Below are 23,792 nucleotides of genomic sequence, written 5' to 3' on the forward strand. Positions count from 1 at the left end.
ATATCCTTAACATCTAACTTGATGGGCTGAATGTCAGTATTATCATTAATTTGAATCATTACAACTAGAGTTGCCAATGCATCAGCAATCAAATTCTCATCTCGAGGTAAGTGATCAAATTGGATATCTTCAAATTATTTCATCAACTCTAGAATATACTTATGATACGAAATGAATTTTGAATCTCTCGTCTCCCATTCTCTTTTCAACTGATATATAACTAGAGCTGAGTCTTCAAACACTTTTAGTACCTTTACTCCTCTATCTATAGCAGCTTATAAGCCCATGACGCATGCTTCATATTCAGTGATGTTATTTGTGCAATTAAAATTTAATCTCGCTGTTACAGGACAGTATCGTTCTTCTGAAAAAATCAGAATCGCCTCAATTTCATGCCCCAAGGCATTAGCAGCTCCATCAAAGTACATTCTCCAATATTTTTCTACATGTTCTCCTTCCTCCAGTTGGGAAATAGTCATTAACTCTTCATCAAGAAATTCTAACTTCATCGACTCATACTCTTCAGTAGCACGATCTGTAAGAAATTCTACTATAGCGTTCCCTTTTATTGCTTTTTGGCTCACATATATAATATCATATTTCGAGAGCATTACTTGCCATCTAACGATTCTTCCAGACAAAGAAAGCTTTTCGAAGATATACTTAATGAGATCCAATTTCACTTTGAGTCACGTAGTGTGATAGAGCATATACTGTCTGAATCTTTTGGCAGTCCACGCTAATGCACAACACATTTTCTCTAATGAAGAATACTTGGATTCATATTTTGTGAACTTTTTACTCAGATAATAAATAGCTCTTTCCTTTCGGTTAGCCTCATCTTGCTGCCCCAGCACACATCCCATTAAATTTTCACATACAGTTAAGTATAAGATTAAAGGTTTCCTTAGAACATGTGGCACCAATACTGGAGGGTTCGATAAATATTACTTAATTTTATCAAACGCCTCTTGACATTCTTCATTCCATTTTCCAGGATTATCTTTACGGAGAAGCTTAAATATGGGATCACATTTGTAAGTAAGCTGAGAGATGAACCGAGAAATGTAGTTCAATCTCCCCAGAAAACCTTGAACTTTTTTTGGTGTGCTGGGAGGTGACAAATTATGGATGGCTCGTATCTTATCGGGATTGACTTCAATTCCTCTTTTACTGACCATAAAGCCTAGCAACTTTTCTGACTTTACCCCAAAGGTGCACTTGGCTGGGGTTTAATTTGAGCTGAAATTTTTTTAATCTTTCAAATAACTTTCTGAGGCTAGTGACATGATCTTCATCTTCATAAGACTTTACAATCATATCATCTACATACACCTCAATCTCTTTGTGCATCATGTCATGGAAGAGTGTTACCATGGCCCTTTGATATGTTACCCTAACATTTTTTAACCCAAAAGGCATGACTTTATAACAGAAAGTTCCCCACATGGTTATAAAAGTAGTCTTTTCCATATCATCTGCAGCCATTTTTATTTGGTTATACCCCGAAAAACCATCCATAAAGGAGAAAATTGAATGCTTAGCTGTGTTATCTACCAGTGTGTCTATATGAGGCAAAGAAAAGTTATCCTTTGGGCTAACCTTATTCAAGTCTCGATAGTCTACACACATTCTTACTTTTCCATCTTTCTTAAGAACTGGACTATATTGGTTACCCATTCTGGATACTTAGCCACATGTAGAAAACCTGCATCAAATTGTTTCTTCACCTCTTCTTTAATCTTTAGCAGCATTTCGGGCTTCATCCGTCTCAATTTTTGTTGAACTGGCTTACATTCTGACTTTAGAGGCAATCTATGCTCCACTATCTCTATGCTTAACCCTGGCATATCCTGGTAAGATCAAGCAAATATATCTACAAATTCTCGAAGTAGGTCTACCAATCGTTGCTTATTCCCAGATTCACTAAGTCAACTACCTCCTGGTGAGGCTCAATTGGCTTATTCTCTTGTTCAATCATCCTCATTAGGTCCGGAGGCATAACATGTTCTTCAAAATTTTCTTCATTGTCAAGTTCATCAGTGTTAATTGAATTTTCAAAGCTAACCTCTTGATTGTTATCATGATTATCTTCATGTTCATTTAAAGACCTGCAATTGAATGAAATAGGATATATTGGCAAAATATGCTTAGAAAGATGGAAATAATGAAGACACAAGAAGAAATGAATGAAAATGCATACTTCCTATTCTTATTAGAAATAATAAAAGATAAATGGCCCAAACAAAAAAGATCACCCCAATGCCTTAGGCAATAGCTATTGGGATGTTACAATTACATTGCATCTAAATCAAAAGTCAAAGGCATCTCGATGGGACTCTAATTATTAAGCTCAAAATCTAGTGGACAAAGGCGAACCCACTCCTCTTGATTAACCTTCACTTCATCTTCAACAGCATTAATGGCTAACTAGGCAAAATCGTCTTTCACACTTTTTTTTGCATCTGGGTACATGAATCCTCCAGGTCTGAAGGTTTCATATAAATATGGGATAAACATCAGCCTTGCTGTCTTTCTTGATGGCCTTCTTTTGACTTCCCATTCTGCCATCTCATAGCCTAGGCCTACCCTGTCGCTATTGTCAATTATTGTTGGAGGTTCTTTAATTTCCTGCAAGTTTTTGCCCAGCCCCAGTCTCGGGTACCAGCCTTTGTTAATGACTTTGCTTACCACTATCTTTGAAAAAGGTTGATTTTGAAATCCTTCACCTACAAAATTGACCAATTCAAAAGATCTATAAGAGCATTCCAATGCTTCCTCAGCAACCTCTACGTATGGAGTGTTTAATGGTTGGGTCACCAGCATGTCTTCCTCCCCAACTACCACTACTAATTGACCTTCTACATTGAACTTGATCTTCTGGTGCAAAGTAAAAGGCACAGCTCCTGCCATGTGAATCAATGGTCTTCCTAACAAACAGTTGTAGGATGGAAAAATATCCATCACTTGAAATTTTATATTGAAGGTGCATGGCTCAATTTGTAAAGGCATTTCAATATCTCTCAAGACTTCTTTTTTGGTCTCATCAAAAGCTCTCACAATCATCTAACTATCCCTCATATGAGAATAATCAATGGGTAGCCTTGCCAAAATTGACATAGGCATGACGTTGATAGCAGAGCCATTATCGATAAGGACCTTAGCTATAATATGGCTCTTGCACTTAACTGTGATATGTAAAGCCTTGGCATTTTTTTTCTCTTTAAAAGAATCTCATCATCGCTGAATGAAATGTGATTTGGCATGACTAAATTTCCAGCCAGGGGGTTCACATATTCGACAGATACATTATGTGCCACGTATGCCGATTCAACACTTTTAATAAGACGTTTCGGTGTGGCTCTGAGTTCAGTAACAGTGATAATAATGAGATTCGAGCTGGCATTTTATTCCCCTATTCTACAACTGAACACTCACTATGTTTTACCAGCTTCAGGAATTCATAAACCTCTTTTTCTGATACTGGCTTTGGTTGATCTTCTTCAGGTTCTGTTTCAGGATTATTTTGTCTTTCTCCTTCTTTAGCCTTCTTTTTTCTAGCTTTTTCTAGCATTTCTGGAGTGTAACATCTCCCACTTCGAGTAATGCCTCTTACACTAGTAATATTAGAAGCATCAGCTTTGGAGACCTCTTCTTTCTGTCCCTGAACTATAGTGTCACAGCCATATCTCTAGGGTACAACTTTATCATCTTTGTATGGAAAAGAAGTCGGGACTTTAAAAGTTACCTGCCTAGGAAAGAGTTTGTCTATGACTGACTTTGGTTTGTTTCCACACTGAATTGTCACTGGTTTCAAAAATAGCTTTACATGCCTATTAGTTATGTACACTTCAGCATTCTTCAAGTCTTTTTTTCTTCATAAATCTCCATTTGATGTGAATCTAAAAGTTTTTACACCTCTTAGTGAAACAGCTCATAGGTCTCAATGGAATGGCTCATTGCCTCACTATGATACTTACAACGGGTGCCAGTTATATATGCTCCATGATAGCTGTGTGGACTTACCAATTGTATCATGTATGCTCTTCGTAAAATATCGAACAGTTAACCTAAAGGTGTCTTAATACCTGCCACTTCTTTCTACACATGACACTCATGTTCTTCACCTATAGCATTCACATTATGATTCGGTAAAGAATTACCACTAACATTCGACGCAGTCATCCCTTCAGTATCAAAGTAAATCATCCCATCCTTGATCAACCGTTACACTTTATGTTTCAGGGTAGTATAATTTTTTATAGAGTGACCAGCAATCCTATAATGGTAATCACAGTGGACGGTAGGATCATACCACTTAGGGTAAGATGGCTTGAGGGATTCTAATTTACTTGAAGTAATCAAATGACTGTTGTAGAGCTCCTTATATAATTTCGTATAAGTCATTGGAATTAGGTCAAAAACGGGTTTCTCACGAGTGGTTCGTTGCTCCCGCGAGCCACCAATGGGGTTAGTTGGGCGATTTTGGGGTATTAAAGTAGGTTGAATGTTAGGACTATACATGGTATTTTGGGGTCTATGATATGTTTGGGGGTATGATGGTTGTGTAAATGGTTGGTATGGGTGAAATGAAGTGTTATTTATAGCGAGGTGATATGGTAGATATTCTGATGGTGGGTAAGGTGAATAACCTCTAAGTGGCTGTCTATCAAAGCTCACAGCCTAAGCTTTAGTTTTTTTTTTCTTCGAGACTCTTTTGCTAGATGCTTCATTTCCTTCTAGCTTGCCATTCTTGATGGCACTCTCAATGATTTCTCTTGAGATCACCATATCAGTAAAATTTTTCGTTGCATTCCCTATCATTTTTTCATAATAGGGAGGTTTTAAAGTGCTAACAAATAGCACTGTAATTTTTTTCTCAGTCAGAGGAGGTTGTACCTAAGAAATAACATCCTTTCACCTCTGGGCATACTATTTAAAAGACTCGTTTGCTTTTTTCTCTAGATTCTGTAAAGACAAACGATCAGGGGCCAAATCGATGATATGTCGATATTGACTGATAAAGTCATGTGTCATATCACTTCAAGAGCGAATGCGAGTCCTGTCCAACTAAACATACCATCTGGCCACAGAACTAGTAAGACTGTCTTAGAAAACATGCATCAATAGTTTTTCATCATGTGCATGAGCTGCCATCTTCCTACAATACATGGTGATGTGGGTTTTGGGGCACTTTGTATCGTCATATTTTTCAAATTTTGGTGCTTTGAACTTATAGGGGATAACCACATCAGGAACTAAGCAAAGCCCAGCAGCATCAACTGACCCATAAAAACTAAATCCTTCTACAGCCCTTAGCTTTTACTCTAGCATGCTAATCTTGAAACTTTCCTGAACTTCCATTCTCATCTTTTCCTTCTCCTTCTCTTTTAAATCATCTAGATCAAGAATTGGTTCTGCTGTCTTTTCAGTGAAGACAGGATTTATATAGCTATTATACTACCCTAGGTTGAAAGCTGATGGCATTCCAAGATATGTTGGATATGCGAAGTGTTGTGACGGGACATCTTGGGCAGACTGGGCCTGATGTGGGCCAAAACCTAAAGAGTACAAAGGGTCAGCCACTTCTTGTAATGGGAGAACTTGCTGGCTTGTATTTTTTGTAACTCTTTTTCCTTTATTCATATTATTAAGAGCCTCCAGAACTTGCTTAGCTCACTTTCAATCTTCTCTTGTGCTTTTTTTATCTTTTCAAATCTATGAGAACTTTTCTCCTCCATTTGCCTTGCCCTGGATCTTGTGTTGTATCGATGGGCAGGATTTTCGCTAGATGGAGCTATCCTGGAACTTTGAGTACCATATCTTAGAATTAGTAAATTTGCATGATCATCACATGGTTACTTTGTTAAGTGTAATGAATGAGAATGCAATGAATGAAAAATGCATGTATGCAAAGAACATTTGCCTTAAAACGGTATTCAACTAAAAAATTTCATTTATTCTAAAAAAACTTTGATCTATATTGAGTTTATCATCCTAGAATTATAACCATAAAATTGTTTGATCTGTTCATACTGGGCCTTAGCTTCTTCTATGAAGTTCAATAGATGCTGTTCATGTTCTCCTACTGGGGCCACCATTTGTCTTAATGCCTCTGCCTCTTCCACCATCTCTTTTGCCTTACATACCCCTTTATGGATTTGGGTTGTTAAGTGCTCAATGTATTTCTGCCTTCCTAAGTTCTCTTTTTTACCACACCAGACTTGATATGATAATTCTTTATGTTCCCTAACCAATGCAGCGATGTGATCTCCTTGTTCATCTAACTTTTGACTTAGCCTGCTCAAATAACTGTTTAGCATATTAATTTCTGCCTGTGCTTCAGTACTTTCTTCTTCTAACTCGACATACTCTTGTTTCAATCTTGTATTTTTCTCAGTCAGCTCGATAATGGTTATCTCTTTGGCCCTTTCTCTCACACATAGCCTCTTATGCTCCTGGTGTAACTTTGCTAGATCTTTAGTAGCTGTATCACGTTCTCTAGCAATTTTATGAACTTTAATTTCATAACTTTCGGCTCTACCTTTCCACTAGGCTTTTTCTTCTTGAAGTTCCTGAATCTCTTTCTTTAACTTGATCTTTTCAAACTCAAATTTTTTTGTTGCCAGCTCTAACTCTGATGGTGTCTCTTCAAGTTTTTCTTCTGTTGGTGGTTGAGAGATTTCATAAGTGAATACCATTTCTTTTCTTCTCTTTGTTCTCCAAACCAAGTAACCTGGGGTGACTTTTTCGGTGAATGGTCCAGGACTCACTCTTTGAGGATTTTTCCATGCTTTGATCATCTCATTCATTCTCTGAAATGCTTTAGGCTCACTGTAAGAGAAATCTAACCGATGAAGCCCATAAGTCATAGGAATGAACTATTCTCCCCTCAATTGCCTTCTCACTAAGAGTGGTGCATAATTCGTCACTCCCCATAAACCCAGAAGCGGAACCATTGTACTATCCCCACATTGGTATAACATAGGCTCACAATTCATCCATGGGGCCAACCATCTCACCCTGGCACTTTCTAATTTTTGTAAGAAAGTTATCCACTCTTGTTTAGACTTTCGCTTTGACCACCCACTTTCACAGAATTCTTTGATTGGAAAACGATTACGGATGTAAAGCTTCGAGAAAGTGCCATTTTCTTGTTCAAAATGACTTTTCATCCATAAGTACAATAACTGTATGTATCCTATGAAGCGCCCTCCATTTCGACAACAATAACTCAAAGATCTGATAGTCTCTGCTAATATTACCGTTGAAGGATTACAGCCATTGATCACACTTTCGAAGAAATCAACCACCGTTATCTCAATATGTCCCAAAACCTTTGGAAAGATTACCAGTCCGTATATAGCCAAGGTAAATATGTCTAACCCTCGTTCTTCATTAGCATGTTGTATCAGAAACTCATGAAAGAACTTCCAAAGTAGGCAAACCTGTTCTTGTTTCTTCTTTGTATGAAAATCCACAACTTCCTTACCTATCCCCATGAGTTGAGCCAGACTTTTACGAAATCTTGACTTATGTTTTTTGACATATATCTTGTCAGGAGTCTTGAGATGCAAACCTATCAAGACTGAATATTCTTCGATAATGGGAGTCATATCAGCTTCATTAAAGATGAAACACTTGTATGCAGGATCTCAGAATTGTGTTGTAGCTCTGATTAGCTGATCATCAATAGCCACTGCTAGAAGGTGTGCTATATGCCCATATTTTTGACAAAATTGCTCTTGTCTTGACGGACTCATCTTCTTTCAGATATCAACCAAATCTTTTAAATTATTTTGTTTGAAGAGGATAGATGTTTTCTGAGACATAGTAGAATCATACCCAATTGGCAAGCAATCTCCCATCTTTAGTTGAGTCTTTTCTGACAGGGCCCTTACTTCATTGAGTGTCCCACAGGGTGCTAATACTGATGAAGAACAAACTAAGCGTTCATTGGCGTCCATGAAAAAAATTTGTTGAAGACCGTTTTTCAAGTAAATGTTCTTTATGCAACTTTATGATATGCGTATGAACCAATGCAAAAGAAATAAGAAAAAGGCTAGTATACCCAGAAAAAGAACAAATAACTAAGTAAATTTAAATATCACACAAAGTAAAAGGGATGAATCCTATGCTTTTGGTCAATTCTAAAAGGAAAGAGTGATGGCTCTATCTATAGGTTAGGTATTTTTAAGGTTCACTATATACGGTTTTAGGGTCAAAGTCTAAAGGTCCTCAAATTGTTCCTTACATCCTTATCCATCACAGACTAGTAAGGCACCCTAATCCTCACCCATTACAGGCTACAAGCGAAAAAGGTTCAATTTGAGTGAGAGATTTCGCTAGCCACTACGGAGGCATTAGACCTCACGAAAGCAATAGGTACTTTACTCTCTCCTAGAAGGACGGAGCTCGGGTATAGAGCTCATGTTATGCACATGCACATGAATGACATAATTAATAAAGTAAATAAACATGAATGAATAATAATACATATATACAAAAGGGTTCAATTTTATTAGGCTTTTGGATAACACAAATTATTTGCTGACCTGACTCTCAAAGTCCCCAGTGAAGTCGTCAAGCTATCATAACGTCTAGATCCGAGGATCTATCGCTAGACATTACTTAAGGGAGTCGCCACCAATCTTTTTTATCTAGGTGCGATTGGCCACCTAAAGAATCTGTCCTTTCAGGGAACACCTAAGCTTAAGGGTCCCTAAAAGAATAGGTTCAGGTCTGCTAACCAGAACAGGGTTCGAGAGTTTAGTTACGTGTGAGGAAGGTTATAACACCCTCACAACGCCCATCAAAAGATGGTACCAGCTTAAATTTGTGTTATCCAATTAGCCTTAAAATTTTACTAATAATTAATTGTTGAAAATTATTCTCAATTGACTCTAATACTTTTAGCAGAAAATTGAGAAAATTCCCTCACCTCAAGAGTATGCAAAAAAAAAACTATTGTTTCACTTGTAGAGGCTCCGTCGTCGGATTGTTTAAAGAAAAATCAAAATCAAAATCAAAATAAAAAGGAAGAAAATGATGATTGTTCTTGTGCAGGAAAAATTGATACTTTCAATTTTTTCCCGAAAATTGATTTTTTTTTAAATTTATTTTTTTAAGAAAAATTGATACTTTCAACTTTTCCTCAAAAAAACCTTTTTTTTTGAAATTTTATTTTTAAGAAAAATTGATACTTTCAACTTTTCCTCAAAAATATTTTTGGAAACTTTGATTTTCAAGGAAAATTGATACTTGATACTTTCAACTTTTCCTCAAAAATATTTTTGGAAATTTTGATTTTCAAGGAAAATTGATACTTTCAACTTTTCCTCAAAAAAACCTTTTTTGAAATTTTATTTTTAAGGAAAATTGATACTTTTAACTTTTATTCAAAAAAAATATTTTTTTTTGAAATTTTATTTTTAAGGAAAATTGATACTTTCAACTTTTCCTCAAAAATATTTTTGGAAATTTTGATCTTCAAGGAAAATTGATGCTTTCAACTTTTCCTCAAAAATCCTTTTTTTGAAATTTTATTTTTAGAGGAAAAAGAAAATAAAACAAAATAAAAGTGAAAAGAAAAATTAAAATAAAAAAAAGTAAAAAAAATAAATATAAAAAAATATTAAATAAACCTAATCTAATAAATAAAAAAATAAAAAAAATAAACAAATAAATAAAAAGTTCAAAAAAAAAAAAATTGGAGCGGCTCGAAGGGCAGCTCGACTGGCTCGGCTCAGAATAGAGGGATTGACTTTAAAAATTCCTTTGATAGTTTTGCATTCACATTGCCCATCCATAAAAGGTCCAAGAATTTTTGTATTCCCATTATGGAGACTTGGGCAAACTGAAAGGGTTGCACTCCTCTTTACCACTATTTTCACGTATTCTTTTAAAAAATTCTTAATTAATGTTTCATAATTAAAATCACTTTCCATATACATCCAAATATTTTGAAAAAGATTCTTTTGTCTAAGAGTTAAAAATGTACCTTTCAACATTTTATATTTGATACGGTCATTCTTAATATGCATACAGCCACACAAATTAATTATTGGATTATGTCATTGATCTTAATGATATACCTCTCAATATCATTATTTGGATCCACTCAATATTGCGTCAATTCCACCATCAGTCTTATAACTCTCAAAAATTATGTCTATATCCTCATAACAATAAAAATCCTCGTAAAAATAGTCATGAATTTTTATAACAAATTACTAGAAAAATTCATGAGTTCATGAATCAACACAAATCTAAAAATTATTAGACCTATCTTAATAATTCTTATGTAATCTCTCCTCCCAAAGTTAATTAATGACAAAATAATTTTAAAAAAATCTAAAACAAAAATTTTAAGTATATTTTAAAAAAACATGAGGGCATTCAATGCTCTTAGGTAGGCATGCGAATATTTTTTTCAAAAAAATAACCATTATTTTTTTCTCTCCCTTTATTTTCTCTTTTTCCGGTGATTTTTGAGATAATCTTCTGTACTCTCTTAATAGTGCCCAAGTGCCATCTTATCAGTATAAGAAAGGGCGTAGCAATCCTTAACTGCTCAAGGCAGTTTCATTCTTTAAAAAGCAAAACAGCATAAAATGCCTAAGGTAGTTTCTATTGAGAACGTGTTCGAGTCACCCATTATGGAAGAATCAGACCCCATTCCCTTCCCTACATAGCTAAATAAAAAAATTAAAAAAAAAAAAACAATGAAGCAAAATTAAGCTACAATAAACAAACATTTTTCATAAGATTTACATAAAACCTTCCCCAAAAATACAAAAATTGTGATAAACCAATCGATTATTTCTTTCTTTTATGAAATAAATAAACCAACCAAAATTGTGTCGGTTAGCATAGGGGTCCTACTTATCTATGAAATTATCATATGGCTCGTGAGCATGCACCTTTTATGGCTTTCTTGTCCAACGATTGCCAAAACTTTTCTTATTATTATTGCTTGTGGGTGGGGTATATTATATTTCTCTTTTTATAATAACAAGTATATTAGAAGAATTATTTTAATAATATATTTTATTAACTCCTTTAATTTTGTTTAAAAATATTAGAAGAATTAATTTTTCTAATATTTTTTGCCTGCAATGTTAAAATTACCAAATTAACTTTTTTAAATCAAGTCAAACTTCAAAAAAAATAATAATATAACATATCAACATCCTTGACCTTAATTCTCAAAAATTAATTACGTAATTTTTGTTTATAAGGATGCTAAAATATATTTATTTTAAAAATATTAAAATGAGTAAGACAAAAAAAATCAATGTTTAGACTCATTACCGCTACAGTATAATACAAAGTTTGCATATATATAATGTATACTTTAAAAAAATGAAATTATTTCATTAGCATGATACATTTAAAATATGAGAATATAATCTTGGAATAATGACACTTCTTTTTTCTTAAATAAAAATAAATTATTTTTTATTAAATTTAAGGATAATATCATGAATTATTTTTAAATTATAGTGAAATATTCAAAATAGTACTTAAATTTTAAAAATCTTTAACATTGTACCTAAATTATAAATCTATTAATTAATGTGTTAGTCACTCCTAATATGATTAATTTCAAATGATTATACAAGACAAATAACTTTACAAGTACTATATTAATTAATAAATTCATAGTTCAAATATCATATTAAAAAAGTTTTACATTCATATACCACAATGAATATTTTACTAGAATTTAGGGATCGTTTATGATATTAACTCTAAATTTAATGGTTTGCTTAAAAAAGCTAGATAGATCAAATTTCAATAATAATTTATTAAAAAGCATTGGTGATTCTTAAATATCAACAAATGTCCATGCTCAAAATTTATATAAGAACCAAATGTACAGCAATACACCAACATTCATATAAAAGAGACTGTAATCTAAAAATGAAAAAATGAGTTACAACTTATAAATATATTCTTATACATCACACGTGTTTAAAACTAATTCAATTCATTTAAAATAGTGATAAGTGAATAGCATTTAATTGTAATATTAATTGAGAAGGAATTGGTGACTTGTAAAAAGAAAACTAAAAGGATGTTTACCGGCCTAATTTTAATATATGGTATATAAGGCACATTTGGTATGTAAGATTGTAATAGAATAAGATAAGATGATATTATAATTAGCATTAAATTAAATAATATCATATTATCTTGTGTTTGATGTATGTAAAGATTATGATAGAATAATTTATTTATTGATCAAAATTATCGTTTTTCAAAGTTAATACAATTTAAATTAATATAATTTTTAAAAATATAATAAGATATGTAAATTCAATCTCATGGCTTAACAATAATATTCTCTACTTTAAAAAAAATTGAATCATCTTATATCAAGAAGATGACTAATCCTTCTTATAATTTTATCATTTTCTTTACATATAAATCAAATATAATATAAAATAATTATTATCATATCTTATTTATTATCTTATGCATCAAATATAATCATAGTATATTTCATTCATCTGGCGATAAGTAATTAAAGGGTGAACTGTAATTTATAGTAGTAAAATCAGCTGCATTTCACTTCTTTTTAAAGAAACTTAGTATTTCTTGCTATGCAAAATTTGGAACAAATAAAAATAAGGTTTTGCTAATGAGTGTCTTATTCAATTAGTAAAGGGGAGAACCCTTTTCTTTGTTAATAAAGATTCGACCTTTTAGTTGAGTACTCTAAAAGTAAAATTTTAAATATGTTAAATCAATTTAGAAAAATATATCTTTAAGATCTTTAAAAAATATATTATGATATTTTTAATCAAAATGAAAAAACAAATGACTTAAAAATAATATTTTTAAAAAGTGATTATATATCTTATTTAATCAAATAAATAATAAGGAGGGATTAATTTAAAAGTAAATTAAGAGTTCAAAAAGGTAATATCTTTATTGATGAATTCAAATTAATCATGTTAGTTTTCAATTTAATGAATTTAACAATGAATTAATTCCTATAAACCCTCTTTAACGGAAGTATATTATAAGTATATAGGAATTAATTCATTATTAAATTAAGAGTGCTAATCTTTAGTAAATCCATAAAAATAAATGGAGAAACTTCCTCCCATTCTTTCTTTACATTTTGGACATTGGGAAAGCGAAGTTGTATCTCAAAGGCAAAGGAACAAAACAAATGTAGCTTTATGATTCAAGTGGACAACAAAGTAAAGTAAAAACTTAAAAGAAAAAAAAAAGGACAAAGAAAAAGTCTCTGATTCCACTTCTCTTTTTTTTCTGTTCTCATTTCCAAATCGTTGACAGCTGCTGCCTACGGGGAAATGTATTTACCAAGATTATTTGATTAAATACTAAATAAATTTTAACTATGTATAATTATGGCAATTAACTTTAACAACGAAGCTTAAAAAGTGCTCAGTAAAATGAAACTATTATAGAGTTCCCTATAAAACGATTCTTCACTCCGTGGAGGCCCTCTACCCCCTAAGGTACTTTTTTTTTTTAATTTCTCTTGTAATTTTGTCTGCTACCCATTTCTGCAAATCATCTAGCTTGAATGCCCAGATGATAAAGTTCTGATTTTTTCCATAATTTTTCATTCAAGTTTATATATATTAGTTTTTAAGATTTTTTTTTCCTGGGATTTTGCTTGTATGAGATGAAATGAACTGTCTTTTCGAGTGTTCATTTTTTTTTTTGTTGATATGTTGCAGATTAATGGTATTTTCAATTTTGCTTTGATGAGCAATACAAAGAGAGAAGAAGCTTACGGTTTTCTTCTGAGAGGTAGAAGATCTGTGAGTCTACCTAGTTCATAAGACAACTTCACAGGAAAGGAATATCTTTTACTTGGGGAGTGGATTGGGAGTGTACAGAAAGCTGGTCTTTAGTGCTAGAAAATTTCATAGAAGAAAGACTCCTTCAAGTCTTCTCAACACACCCTTTCAGGGTTTAAAGAAATAAATTGGGTTTTAGCCCCTAGTTTTGTGCTGACCAAGTAGCAATAGGTGATTACAAATTGAATGGAGACATCAATTTAGCAGTTTAGCTAGAACTGAATTTGTTTCCTTCTTTTGCTTGTTTGTTTTATTCTCTGAATTTATTAGATAGCCGGTGTTTAAGATGTCATTGATGTCGGAAAAAGGCATCTTTCCCTCGAGGTTTCTTTTCTTTATAATAACCATCTCAATGTTTCTTTTGATCCTTTCTTCTATGTTTCTTCTTCAATTTGGCAATAAATATCTTCTTCCTCGCTCGGTTTTCAAATTTATTCTTCTTAATGGCACGTCGGTTTACTTAAAATCCAATGTCAAAAGTGAGCAAATAAAATTACCTTTCTTCTCCTCTGAGTCTTCACAAGTTGATGCTCAAATACCAATAAAAAATGGAGAGTTGTCTTGTCAGAAATCCAGTTATGGGAAGAACATGTGTGCTTCTTGGCAGCAAAAAGTCGAGTCCTGCGACACCAGTCAGGCTCTTTTAAGGGTATATATGTATGACTTGCCTTCTGAATTTCACTTTGGGTTATTGGGTTGGAAAGGAAAATCAAATCAAATGTGGCCGGATGTAAGCAACCCAAATAGAATCCCATCATACCCTGGAGGGTTGAATCTACAGCATAGCATGGAGTACTGGCTCACCCTTGATCTTCTATCTTCAAACACACCAAATGTGGTCAGACCATGTGCTGCAATGAGAGTGAAGAATTCAACTCAAGCAGATATAATTTTTGTGCCATTCTTTTCATCTCTCAGTTACAACCGGCATTCCAAGCTTAGAGGAAAGGAGAAAGTTAGTGTTAATCAAATGTTGCAGAATAAATTAGTTCAGTTTCTTACCACGCAGGATGAATGGAAGCGATTTGGTGGGAAGGACCACTTAATTGTGGCCCATCATCCAAATAGCATGTTGGATGTAAGAGGGAAATTAGGTTCTGCAATGTTTGTTCTCGCAGATTTTGGGAGATACCCTAATGAAATAGCAAATCTCGAGAAGGATATAATAGCTCCTTATAGGCATGTCGTGAGGACCATTCCCAGTGCTGATTCAGCCCCATTCGATAAACGCCCAATATTGGTCTATTTCCAAGGAGCAATATACAGGAAAGACGTAAGTTTCCCTTCCTTTACATTGAAAGATCTAAGTGTTTGTTTCTGTTTGTCTAGATGGCTTGAGATAGAAACTGCTACTTTGTATTAAGGCACATTTCTCTTTTTTCTTAAACTTGTTTAAGTGAAAATTCAAGTGACTTGTTGAAAATGTTGCTCAATATTTTCCTGGTAGGACTAGTGAGTAAACTTGTCAACTGATTGTTGAGCAATGTTAACATCAACAAGTGAATGTGAATAGAAGAAAATATACAATATGCATTTAACACTTTTTCTATATGCTATTTTTCTTCTAGGTTACTTGTTTGGAGATAGATGATAACAACCATCCATTGTTGTGCTCTTTAAGCTTAACTTTTAGTTGGAAGTAATTGGTTTTTCTTTTTCCTTCCTACAGTTCTTTGAAATCATCAAAACCATCTAGTAGCCTAGCCATAGCCAGATTATGCATAACATGGAGCTCCCATTTTGAAGGTGACTATTCATGTAGGCTTAAATGCGCTAATAAAAGTAGGCATAGAAGAGTAAATGAAAGTATTAGGTGTAGAGATTTTCTTAAGTTTTCATGCACCATGTGCCGGTGAGATAAGGGAGAATTGGTTTGGGAAAGGGGAGAGAGTTATTCGTTTCTGGGGCACAGTGTGAGCAGTTGGATTGTGAATTAGTCTTAGGATTCTCAGTCGATTAATTGATTATAGGCAGCGAATCTTAAGTCAGAGCAGCATTATCTGCTAGCTTAAATGGGTATTAGCAGAGTTCTGTGTAAAAAGATTCCTTTGTGCCTTTGGTTACATTAGTTCGAGACAGGGTTCTCCAGTTACTGTAATTTTTTTTGTTTTTGATTTTGGATGTGCCAGGTTAGATCTCTCTCTGAGTATAAATTTTTACCTGAAATTTTTCTTTAGGGAGGAGCCATTCGCCAAGAACTGTATTACCTTCTCAAAGATGAGAAAGATGTACACTTTGCTTTTGGCACCATTCAAGGGAATGGAGTCAACCAGGCCGGGCAAGGGATGGCCTCATCCAAATTCTGCCTCAATATTGCTGGTGATACGCCTTCTTCAAATCGCCTGTTTGATGCTATTGTTAGCCATTGTGTTCCTGTGATTATAAGTGACGAGATTGAGCTACCATTTGAAGATGTCATCGACTACTCAGAATTTTGCATATTTGTTCGTGCATCAGATGCTGTGAAGAAAGGATACCTACTGAACCTTCTTAGAGGAATTAAGAGAGACCAGTGGACCAAGATGTGGGAAAAATTGAAGGAAATTGTTCAGCACTTCCAATATCAGTATCCATCCCAGCCTTGTGATGCTGTGGATATGATTTGGGAGGCCGTTGAACGGAAGGTCTCTTCAGTACGATTCAGAATTCACAGGGAGAACAGATATCACAGATAAAATGACAAACAACCAGTTGAAAGAACAAGATTTTTTTTAACCTTCCATTCTATGGAGATCATCAGATTTACAGCTGGTTGTACATTTTTTTTTTTAATTTATTGAGAAACAAACATGGCTTTTGTTGAAGATCTGTAAAGACCTTTTCACTCCTTTATTCATGCTGAGCATTAAGTATATTTCATAGGTCCATATTGCTTCTTAGAACACAACTGAATAGATTAAACATTTTGCGAAGACCTTCTGCAGGAATGAAATGTAACAGTACGAGGAAACAAAAAACAAATATAACAGGAAACCGGCAAAAGATGGCAATTAAAGTGTAATTGAATCGGATTGAGTCGATAAATTAAAATGTAATCGAACCGAATTGAGTTGATACATTATCAAACTGAAGTTTAGCTCAAAAACTTAAAATTTTAAACTTAACTTGAATTCAATTAAGTTTTAATTTTTTATGTTTGAGTTCAACTTAAAACGTAATTGAACCAATCAACTTATAACTTAATTGAATCAAATCAAGCAATACATTACCAATTGAACCAATCAACTTATAACTTAATTGAATCAAATCAAACAATACATTACCAAATTCAACTCAAAACTTGAAATTTAAAATCTGACTTAAGTTCAATTGAAATTTAATTTTGTATTTGAATTTGAATCGTAAATTAAATCGCTCGAATTTGATTTATTAAGCTCGATTAAGCTTCGTAAACTTGTAAATATTGACATTAATCATTATTTTTTATTATTTACTTAAAAAAAACTCCATTAAACTCATAACCTCTCTACAAAAAATTAAAAACCTCAATGAAGTTCATAAACCTCTCAAGTTGAGTAAATACTAAAACTCAACTTGATTCTTTACTTGAGTAGCTTGAACTGGATTCAACAATAAACAAGTCAAACTTGAGTTTTTTTCAAATCTAACTATACAGTATAGCTCATGAGTGCAGGCTCAAGAGTAGCTTCAGTCGTTTACAGTTTACACGCCTAATGCCAACAAGAGCAATCAACTTCACCTCCTTAAACATGATACATTCAAGGACAACCTCTTGCATTATGACTTATGACATGATCGGATAAGTTAAACATGCAAATATAAAACAGAGTATATACGAGAAAGGGAAACCATTCACAGTAAGAACAAAAATGGCTATGAGTTATTGAAGTTGTTTCAAATGTGAAGAGTCGGCCTCAACCTCACCAGAAATTTCGGAGTATCGAAGAAAGTTTGGAATTAAATTTCAGTGACAACAACGCCAGGAATACAAGTTCCTCATGCAGTGAAAATGATATCTATGTACAAACACAAACAGTGAAATTGATTACTTCGAATGAGGAAAAAAAATCTTCAAACAACTAGAAGTACAACATAACAAACTCGAGGAACACAACCTCCCCGTTTTCTTTCACTGATAGTAGAACGAGCAAGACAACCGCAGTTTCATTAGTAACCTACCCTCTTCACCGCCATAGCCTCTTCCTAGAGAAAAGTACCGTCATATTATGGAAGTGGCTCCTGATGAGGAGTCGCTGGAGGTCCTGGTGCTATAGTGAACTGTACACCCCGACGTTGCCCTGCCTGTATCATAAATGCAACTTCAGTTGCTGCAAGAGCTGCTGCTTCCTGTTTTGATAGGGGAAAGATAAATGAATCAGTTTTGATGCAATATTTTCTTAATAAGTCTCCAGATTATCAAGCGTGTGGAGTACATATCTCAGACAAAGACAAGAATCTATACTTTCAGTTTTCTTCTTCTGTAATGTAGATCAACTAAACTCAACATGCCAAATTGCTAATGTAAAATTGTGCTTTCATTTTTTAAGAAAACAAGGCCTTACCTGTCTCTGCCTTCGGCGCTGCAATATGCTGATGGCCCAGACCATGATGTAACATGAGAGAAGAAAACCGGCAGCACGACGCAGGAAAAGCTACATAGCATAAAAAAATTTGAATTAAACAACAAAACAATGTAAATTACTAAAAGATTACTGAAAATTCATACAATGATGCTTACAGAGAAAAAAGTAGATGCATCATCATCATCCACATCTCCATTCGTTAGGTAAAGAGCATGCCTCAAGAGCAGAAGAGCTATTAGCTGCAAATAAACAGAGTAAATAAGATCTAAACAGAACTAGAAGAAGAAAATTGACACTAATTCCTATTATTGATTTGGATGGGACAAGACAATAAGGACAGAAAAAAAAGTCTGGTACGACTGAGAACCAAAAGTCTGATTTCATTTGCCTCCAAAAACTAGAAACTAAGGATTTAGGACCCAATTCAACATGCCAGTTTAAAAGGACATGGGCAAATGAGATTAAAAAAAAAAAAAAATTACTGCATCGCATAACACACAAGATGCTTTAACATCAATGCAAGATCTACCGTGAGCAAAAATCTCAAAGAAAATGAAAGGAAGTAAGGAACCACCAAGAATTTTTATTAAATCATGCCAATTAAGTAAGAACAGCTAACAAATAGTTTTATTTTTATAGAGGAATAAAAGTTTACAATTAGGGCAGCAGAGCGGCAAAATGCAGCTCCACTAGCATTGGAATCAGCATATTCTTCATAATCTGCCTCCAAAAGATGGCGTTCTGCAGCTGCCATCGCTAAAATTCGAGGATCACGCAAATCCAAAGGAGCACCAGAGATTGTCCAACCCTCACTGTATCAATATAAAAAATAGGATGATAAGAGGTCAAAAGTGATGAGCATACGATAGCAACTCATCCTACAGATTACCAAACAGCTTCTGATATAGATGGATCCTCAGATACAGAAAAGGCTCTTTGAGATATCAAAGTTTCAATTATGGTTACAAGACCAACATCAATAAAAAAAAACACCAGGAAAGAAAAAGAGAGCAAAGTTAGAGCAACACTGATCTTTTATCATGTCAATCTTCTGGATAAATAAGTGCACACTTGACACTTGCCTGATATCACTTGTTGCATCCTCTGACTGAGGGGGAGGGGGCGGTGCTGTATATCCGGGTTGGTAAGGCTGCAAATCAAAGATTTTTTGCAGGAAAAAGTCAGTAAATTGGTCTAATTATTCAACTCAAAACTAAAACTATTTCAGGTAATGAAACATACTCATCACATGAACCTTCCAACAATAGAAAAAGTATATTTTTGTCTTCCAGAAAATACAAATGCATATTTTGATATATCACATGGACAGCAACAATCACCAAGTAGCAGCTAATAGCAGATTATGACTGACAAATGCATCTGATAGCATGCACAGAGCATTGTGGCATAAATATTTGTAAATAAACCCTTCTGCCATTTGAAAACATGCAACAGCAAAATAAACAATTTTATCAAAAGATGCATAAGCCCATATTTATCAGCAGGCAAAACTAAAATTTAAACCTGAGACACATTTTTTAATTCTCCAACACATAAAGCCAAACCTATGTCATGTTGAACATAGAAGAGGCAGATCAGCAACATCCAACCTTTAAGCTAAACAAAATGTTTATAAAAGTAGATTCTTGCATACACGTAGTTTGCAATCTGTAAATTATTTCAGATCACTTCACGGTTTTCAAAAGGATTGTTCCTCAAGTGGTGGCTGCTAATATACTTCTCATTTTCCACTTGAATAAAAAATTTAGTTTAGATAACATATAGGTCATGAATATTGCCACAACATATTCAATAAGTTCACTGCCTCTATGCCAGAAACTTGATTTGTGATCAGCATACAATTTGCCAGTTGACAACAACTAGGTAGATGAGGTTATATGAGAAAGACCAAGTGAACAATATACAATGGTGACTTATTTTTCAGCTATACCCGCTGTCATTCATACAATGAAGGATCAATATGCTCTAATTTTCTTAGAATAAAGAACTAGGGTTTGAAAGGAACCTCTTTATTAATATGATTGGTACTTTTACTTAAAGCAAAAGAACTACTGCTGCATTTTACTTCAACAGTTTCATCCTAACACCTTGAAACAGAAAGATTGTCCATATTTCACACATTAAAATTAACATTTTTGGACTTAAAACCCTTTAATGACATAACTGATTTTACATTTGGGGTTAAAGGATTAAGCCTAGAACAACTAAAAGAAAGGACAAAATCACAACTTGGACTAGAGGTGCAAACAAGTCAAGCTACTCATAAGCTACTCAGGTCAACTTAGTGAATACTCGGTGAATATTTTTAATTTATCAGTGAATACTCACGTCAACTTGAGAGGCTCGTGAGCATAATCAAACTTTTTATTTTTTTAATTATAGTATAATATATTTAGGCAATGTTTGGCACATAGGATTAGTTGAAGGATAGGATACTAACCATCCTATCACATGTTTGTTATGCACTTAAATAAAAGGATTGGATTATTGAAATGATTAGATATCCTATGCCAATAGGATAACTCTATCCTTTGAAAAAGTAGAGGATTATTTTTAATCTATTGGATTAAACTTACATGTCCTATTATGCCCTTAAAAATTACATCAATAATTTAAATTGTATAAACTTTGAGGAAGTATAATTTTAACGAATAAATAAATTATCCTCTCTTAATCCTTGTATACATCAAACATAAGATAGGATAACATTAGTTAATCTAATCCTATTCATAATATTATTTTATCCTATCATAATCTTGTGCACCAAACATGACCTTAATATGTATATATAAGTAAATTACGAAAATAAGGTGTTTAATGTCTATATTTATGATTTTACCAAGTCTAATTGAGCCTATCGAGCCAATCTCGAGTTGCTTGGGTAAGTTACAAGCCAAGCTCAAGCTGCTCAACTAAGTTATGAACCAAGCTCAAGGATGAAAAATGAAGTCGGTTGAGCTCAAGCCAAGTTTCAAGACTCGAGTTTTCAAATAAAGCTGAGCTCAAGCCTGATCCTGGAATGACTTGACTTGGCTTACTTACACCCCTAACTTGGACAAAGAACCAAGATTTTCATATGGAAATAAAATCCACTAAAAGGTTCCCCTAGGATACCAAAGAGCATAAAAAAGCATCCTTGAGCATTTAAAACTGTTGTTAGCATAAAATAACTACAAAAAATTCAATACTATCAGATGAAATGCCATGACAAGTCAACAAAAACACACAGGCAACCAAAAGGTAAAATTGGAAAACCTCCTTCAAGATCAGGGAGTTAAAACATTAAGGAAAAATAAAGCAACCATATGACAAGTGTTCAATATTTCCTCATCTGAAATTGAAAAGAGCCACAATATAAAGGTTTTACCCCTCTTTAAGTACTTGAGAAAAAACATCATGAAACCAGGTAAGTGTGCAACTATATGCCATAGTCGTTAATCAATGACTTAATTAGTAAATCAGAAGAGGAATTTAAAACTGTTACCCTCCAAAACTATGCACTTGTTTATTTTCATGAATATGTGAAATTGATGTAGGCCAAATGAAAATACAAAAGTTAAATAGATTTCTTCCTCATATATGAACTAATCAGATAGCAATAATTCCAGATTCTTAAAAAGGGGTTTACCTGATGACATATCTCACAAGTTATATCTCCCTTCTCATTGCACCAATGCTTAACACATTTCCTGTGGGCAAACTGGACAATGAAAATTAGTCAGCTAAAGCTATTATACCACAAAAATATGAAGATGAACCAATGAAATCATATAATGATTAAAAAGGAAGGATTAGAAGTAATCTGAAAGTAAAGAAGGAAAAACCCATCAAGCCCTTTCTTCACATCATTATGGCACTCAACATAGCTCACAAATATCTTTCCACAAAATAGGAATCTGATAATACTTATAGCTAATGGTAACTGCAAAATTTTGAAGCTGAATACATTATATGGAGCAGAAACGAGTTAGATGTCAAAATGCTCCAAAAAGTGAATACCTTCAAACTGCCACTGCATGCGCAAGGTGTCTCCAAATTCTTAATGCTGTCCTCCTCCTGGCAGATTCGGCATTCAACTGTCTGGATTAGTGGTTCTTCTACATCACATGAACCATGTTCTTCCATTTCCTTAACATCAATAGCACAAGAATGAGGCTCAGCTGCTTGAGAAGAACCTTCACCAGAAGATCCCACAGCCTCACCTTGTTCCATTGATTGCAAACTTTCAGGTGTTATGAGACGGTCAACACATAAAACCAGATGATCACCCATTTGTATCCAAAAGGAAAGGTCCTTATAACACACAATAATGCAGCAAAAATTCCCATTAAAATCAGAAAATATGTGAAGCTATAACTGCAAAATTTACTTCCAAAACTAACATACAAGTGTTAGACTTTAAAACTTAATGTTAGATTCAACTGTTTGGAATGTAATAAGTTCAGCAAGATACAAGAAGTCGAAATCTCATTCTTTTTTTTTAAGTGTCATTACTGGAAACCCTTCGCATATGAACATCAGATGCAAAATATTCCCTTGCTCTGTATCTCTTTCTTTTATTATTTATTTGCATAGAGAACTCAAAATCTTCTCTTTTATTTATTTTTTAAAATTTTCTTCCTATTACGCAATACAGAAAAAAAATTTTCTAAATAAATTAAAAAAAAAAAAAAGGCAAACCAACTACCTTAAAGCTTTCAGCTTTAGTTCTGTAAAATTAAAAAAAAAAAAAAATCAGCTTTCACTCAAAATGTTCAGTTTTTTCAATTTTCCAAAAAAAATGAAGAAGAAAAAGAAAGCCCAAACTACTTCTTTCATTTTCTTAGCAACCACCGAAATTCCCAAAATCAATTCAAAACCCAAAACAAAAAAGCAACAATCATGATCAGAATCGAACAAACCAATTAAATAAAAAATCAAACATAAGGAGTGTAAAATTTTACCTGAAAATGGCGCTTCTTTTGGGAGCCTGAATTGTTTTTTTGCTTCTCTTATAAAGCTTTAATGAAAAGTCCAAGGTCTTTCTTTTTCTTTGCTTGGAAATGAAACAAATCTATAAGAGATGAGTTTTCTTTTTCCTTATTTATATTAAAAATAATTGAGTACAATTAAACTAAAAAAAATTTTTGGCACTTGGATAGAGACATTGAAGCTCGGTTTAAACGAAGCTTTGCAGTTTAAGGCTCGGTAACATCCATCCAAAGACAAGGATTATTGCGTAATTTACGACAGTTTGTCGCTGTTTGGTTTGGTTTATTTACCTTTCAGACGTCAAAGGTTATCGTCGGAAATTTCCTTTCAGACACTTCATTCAATTCCGAACAAAAATATGGCCGGCAAAAGGATGGAAGTTTTTTTATTTATTTTTATTTTTTAAGTTAAA

General features: G+C 33.5%; 2 protein-coding genes across 4 annotated transcripts; one reads left to right on the forward strand and one right to left on the reverse strand.

Moving 5' to 3' along the window:
• The first annotated feature begins 13,405 nt into the window (after window positions 1-13,405).
• LOC111312500 (putative arabinosyltransferase ARAD1) lies at window positions 13,406-16,698 on the forward strand. Its single transcript, XM_022912823.2, has 3 exons — window positions 13,406-13,496; window positions 13,722-15,117; window positions 16,022-16,698. Exons 2-3 carry the CDS (start codon window positions 14,131-14,133, stop codon window positions 16,517-16,519), a joined length of 1,485 nt encoding a protein of 494 aa, XP_022768558.2. The 5' UTR covers window positions 13,406-13,496; window positions 13,722-14,130; the 3' UTR covers window positions 16,520-16,698.
• Window positions 16,699-17,663: 965 nt separating this feature from the next.
• On the reverse strand, window positions 17,664-23,792 carry LOC111312506 (uncharacterized). 3 transcript variants are annotated; one of them, XR_016345219.1, is made up of 9 exons: window positions 23,353-23,774; window positions 22,409-22,702; window positions 22,038-22,109; window positions 19,471-19,538; window positions 19,044-19,200; window positions 18,544-18,627; window positions 18,368-18,457; window positions 17,921-18,155; window positions 17,664-17,821 (listed from the first exon to the last, which is right to left on the reverse strand). XR_016345219.1 is itself a non-coding variant. In XM_089765954.1 (8 exons), exons 2-8 carry the CDS (start codon window positions 22,679-22,681, stop codon window positions 18,030-18,032), a joined length of 870 nt encoding a protein of 289 aa, XP_089622080.1. In that variant the 5' UTR covers window positions 22,682-22,702; window positions 23,353-23,773; the 3' UTR covers window positions 17,664-18,029. The 3 variants fall into 3 exon arrangements, 2 of the variants coding, with proteins under 2 accessions (XP_089622080.1, XP_022768571.2); XM_089765954.1 differs by having other exon boundaries at window positions 17,664-18,155; window positions 23,353-23,773; XM_022912836.2 differs by having other exon boundaries at window positions 17,744-18,152; window positions 23,353-23,792.

This window comes from Durio zibethinus, chromosome 9, assembly GCF_047325235.1.
Source record: "Durio zibethinus cultivar Kanyao isolate XHJ-2024 chromosome 9, ASM4732523v1, whole genome shotgun sequence".
Taxonomy (NCBI): Eukaryota; Viridiplantae; Streptophyta; class Magnoliopsida; order Malvales; family Malvaceae; genus Durio; species Durio zibethinus.

Coding starts and splice junctions, on each gene's coding strand:
- LOC111312500 (XM_022912823.2), top strand. CDS start 14,131: ATGTCATTGATGTCGGAAAAAGGCATCTTTCCCTCGAGGTTTCTTTTC. Junction 15,118..16,021: donor GAGCAATATACAGGAAAGAC/GTAAGTTTCCCT, acceptor ATTTTTCTTTAG/GGAGGAGCCATTCGCCAAGA.
- LOC111312506 (XM_089765954.1), bottom strand. CDS start 22,681: ATGGGTGATCATCTGGTTTTATGTGTTGACCGTCTCATAACACCTGAA. Junction 19,539..22,037: donor CTTGTGAGATATGTCATCAG/GTAAACCCCTTT, acceptor TTTGATTTGCAG/CCTTACCAACCCGGATATAC. Junction 18,628..19,043: donor GCCGCTCTGCTGCCCTAATT/GTAAACTTTTAT, acceptor GTTTATTTGCAG/CTAATAGCTCTTCTGCTCTT.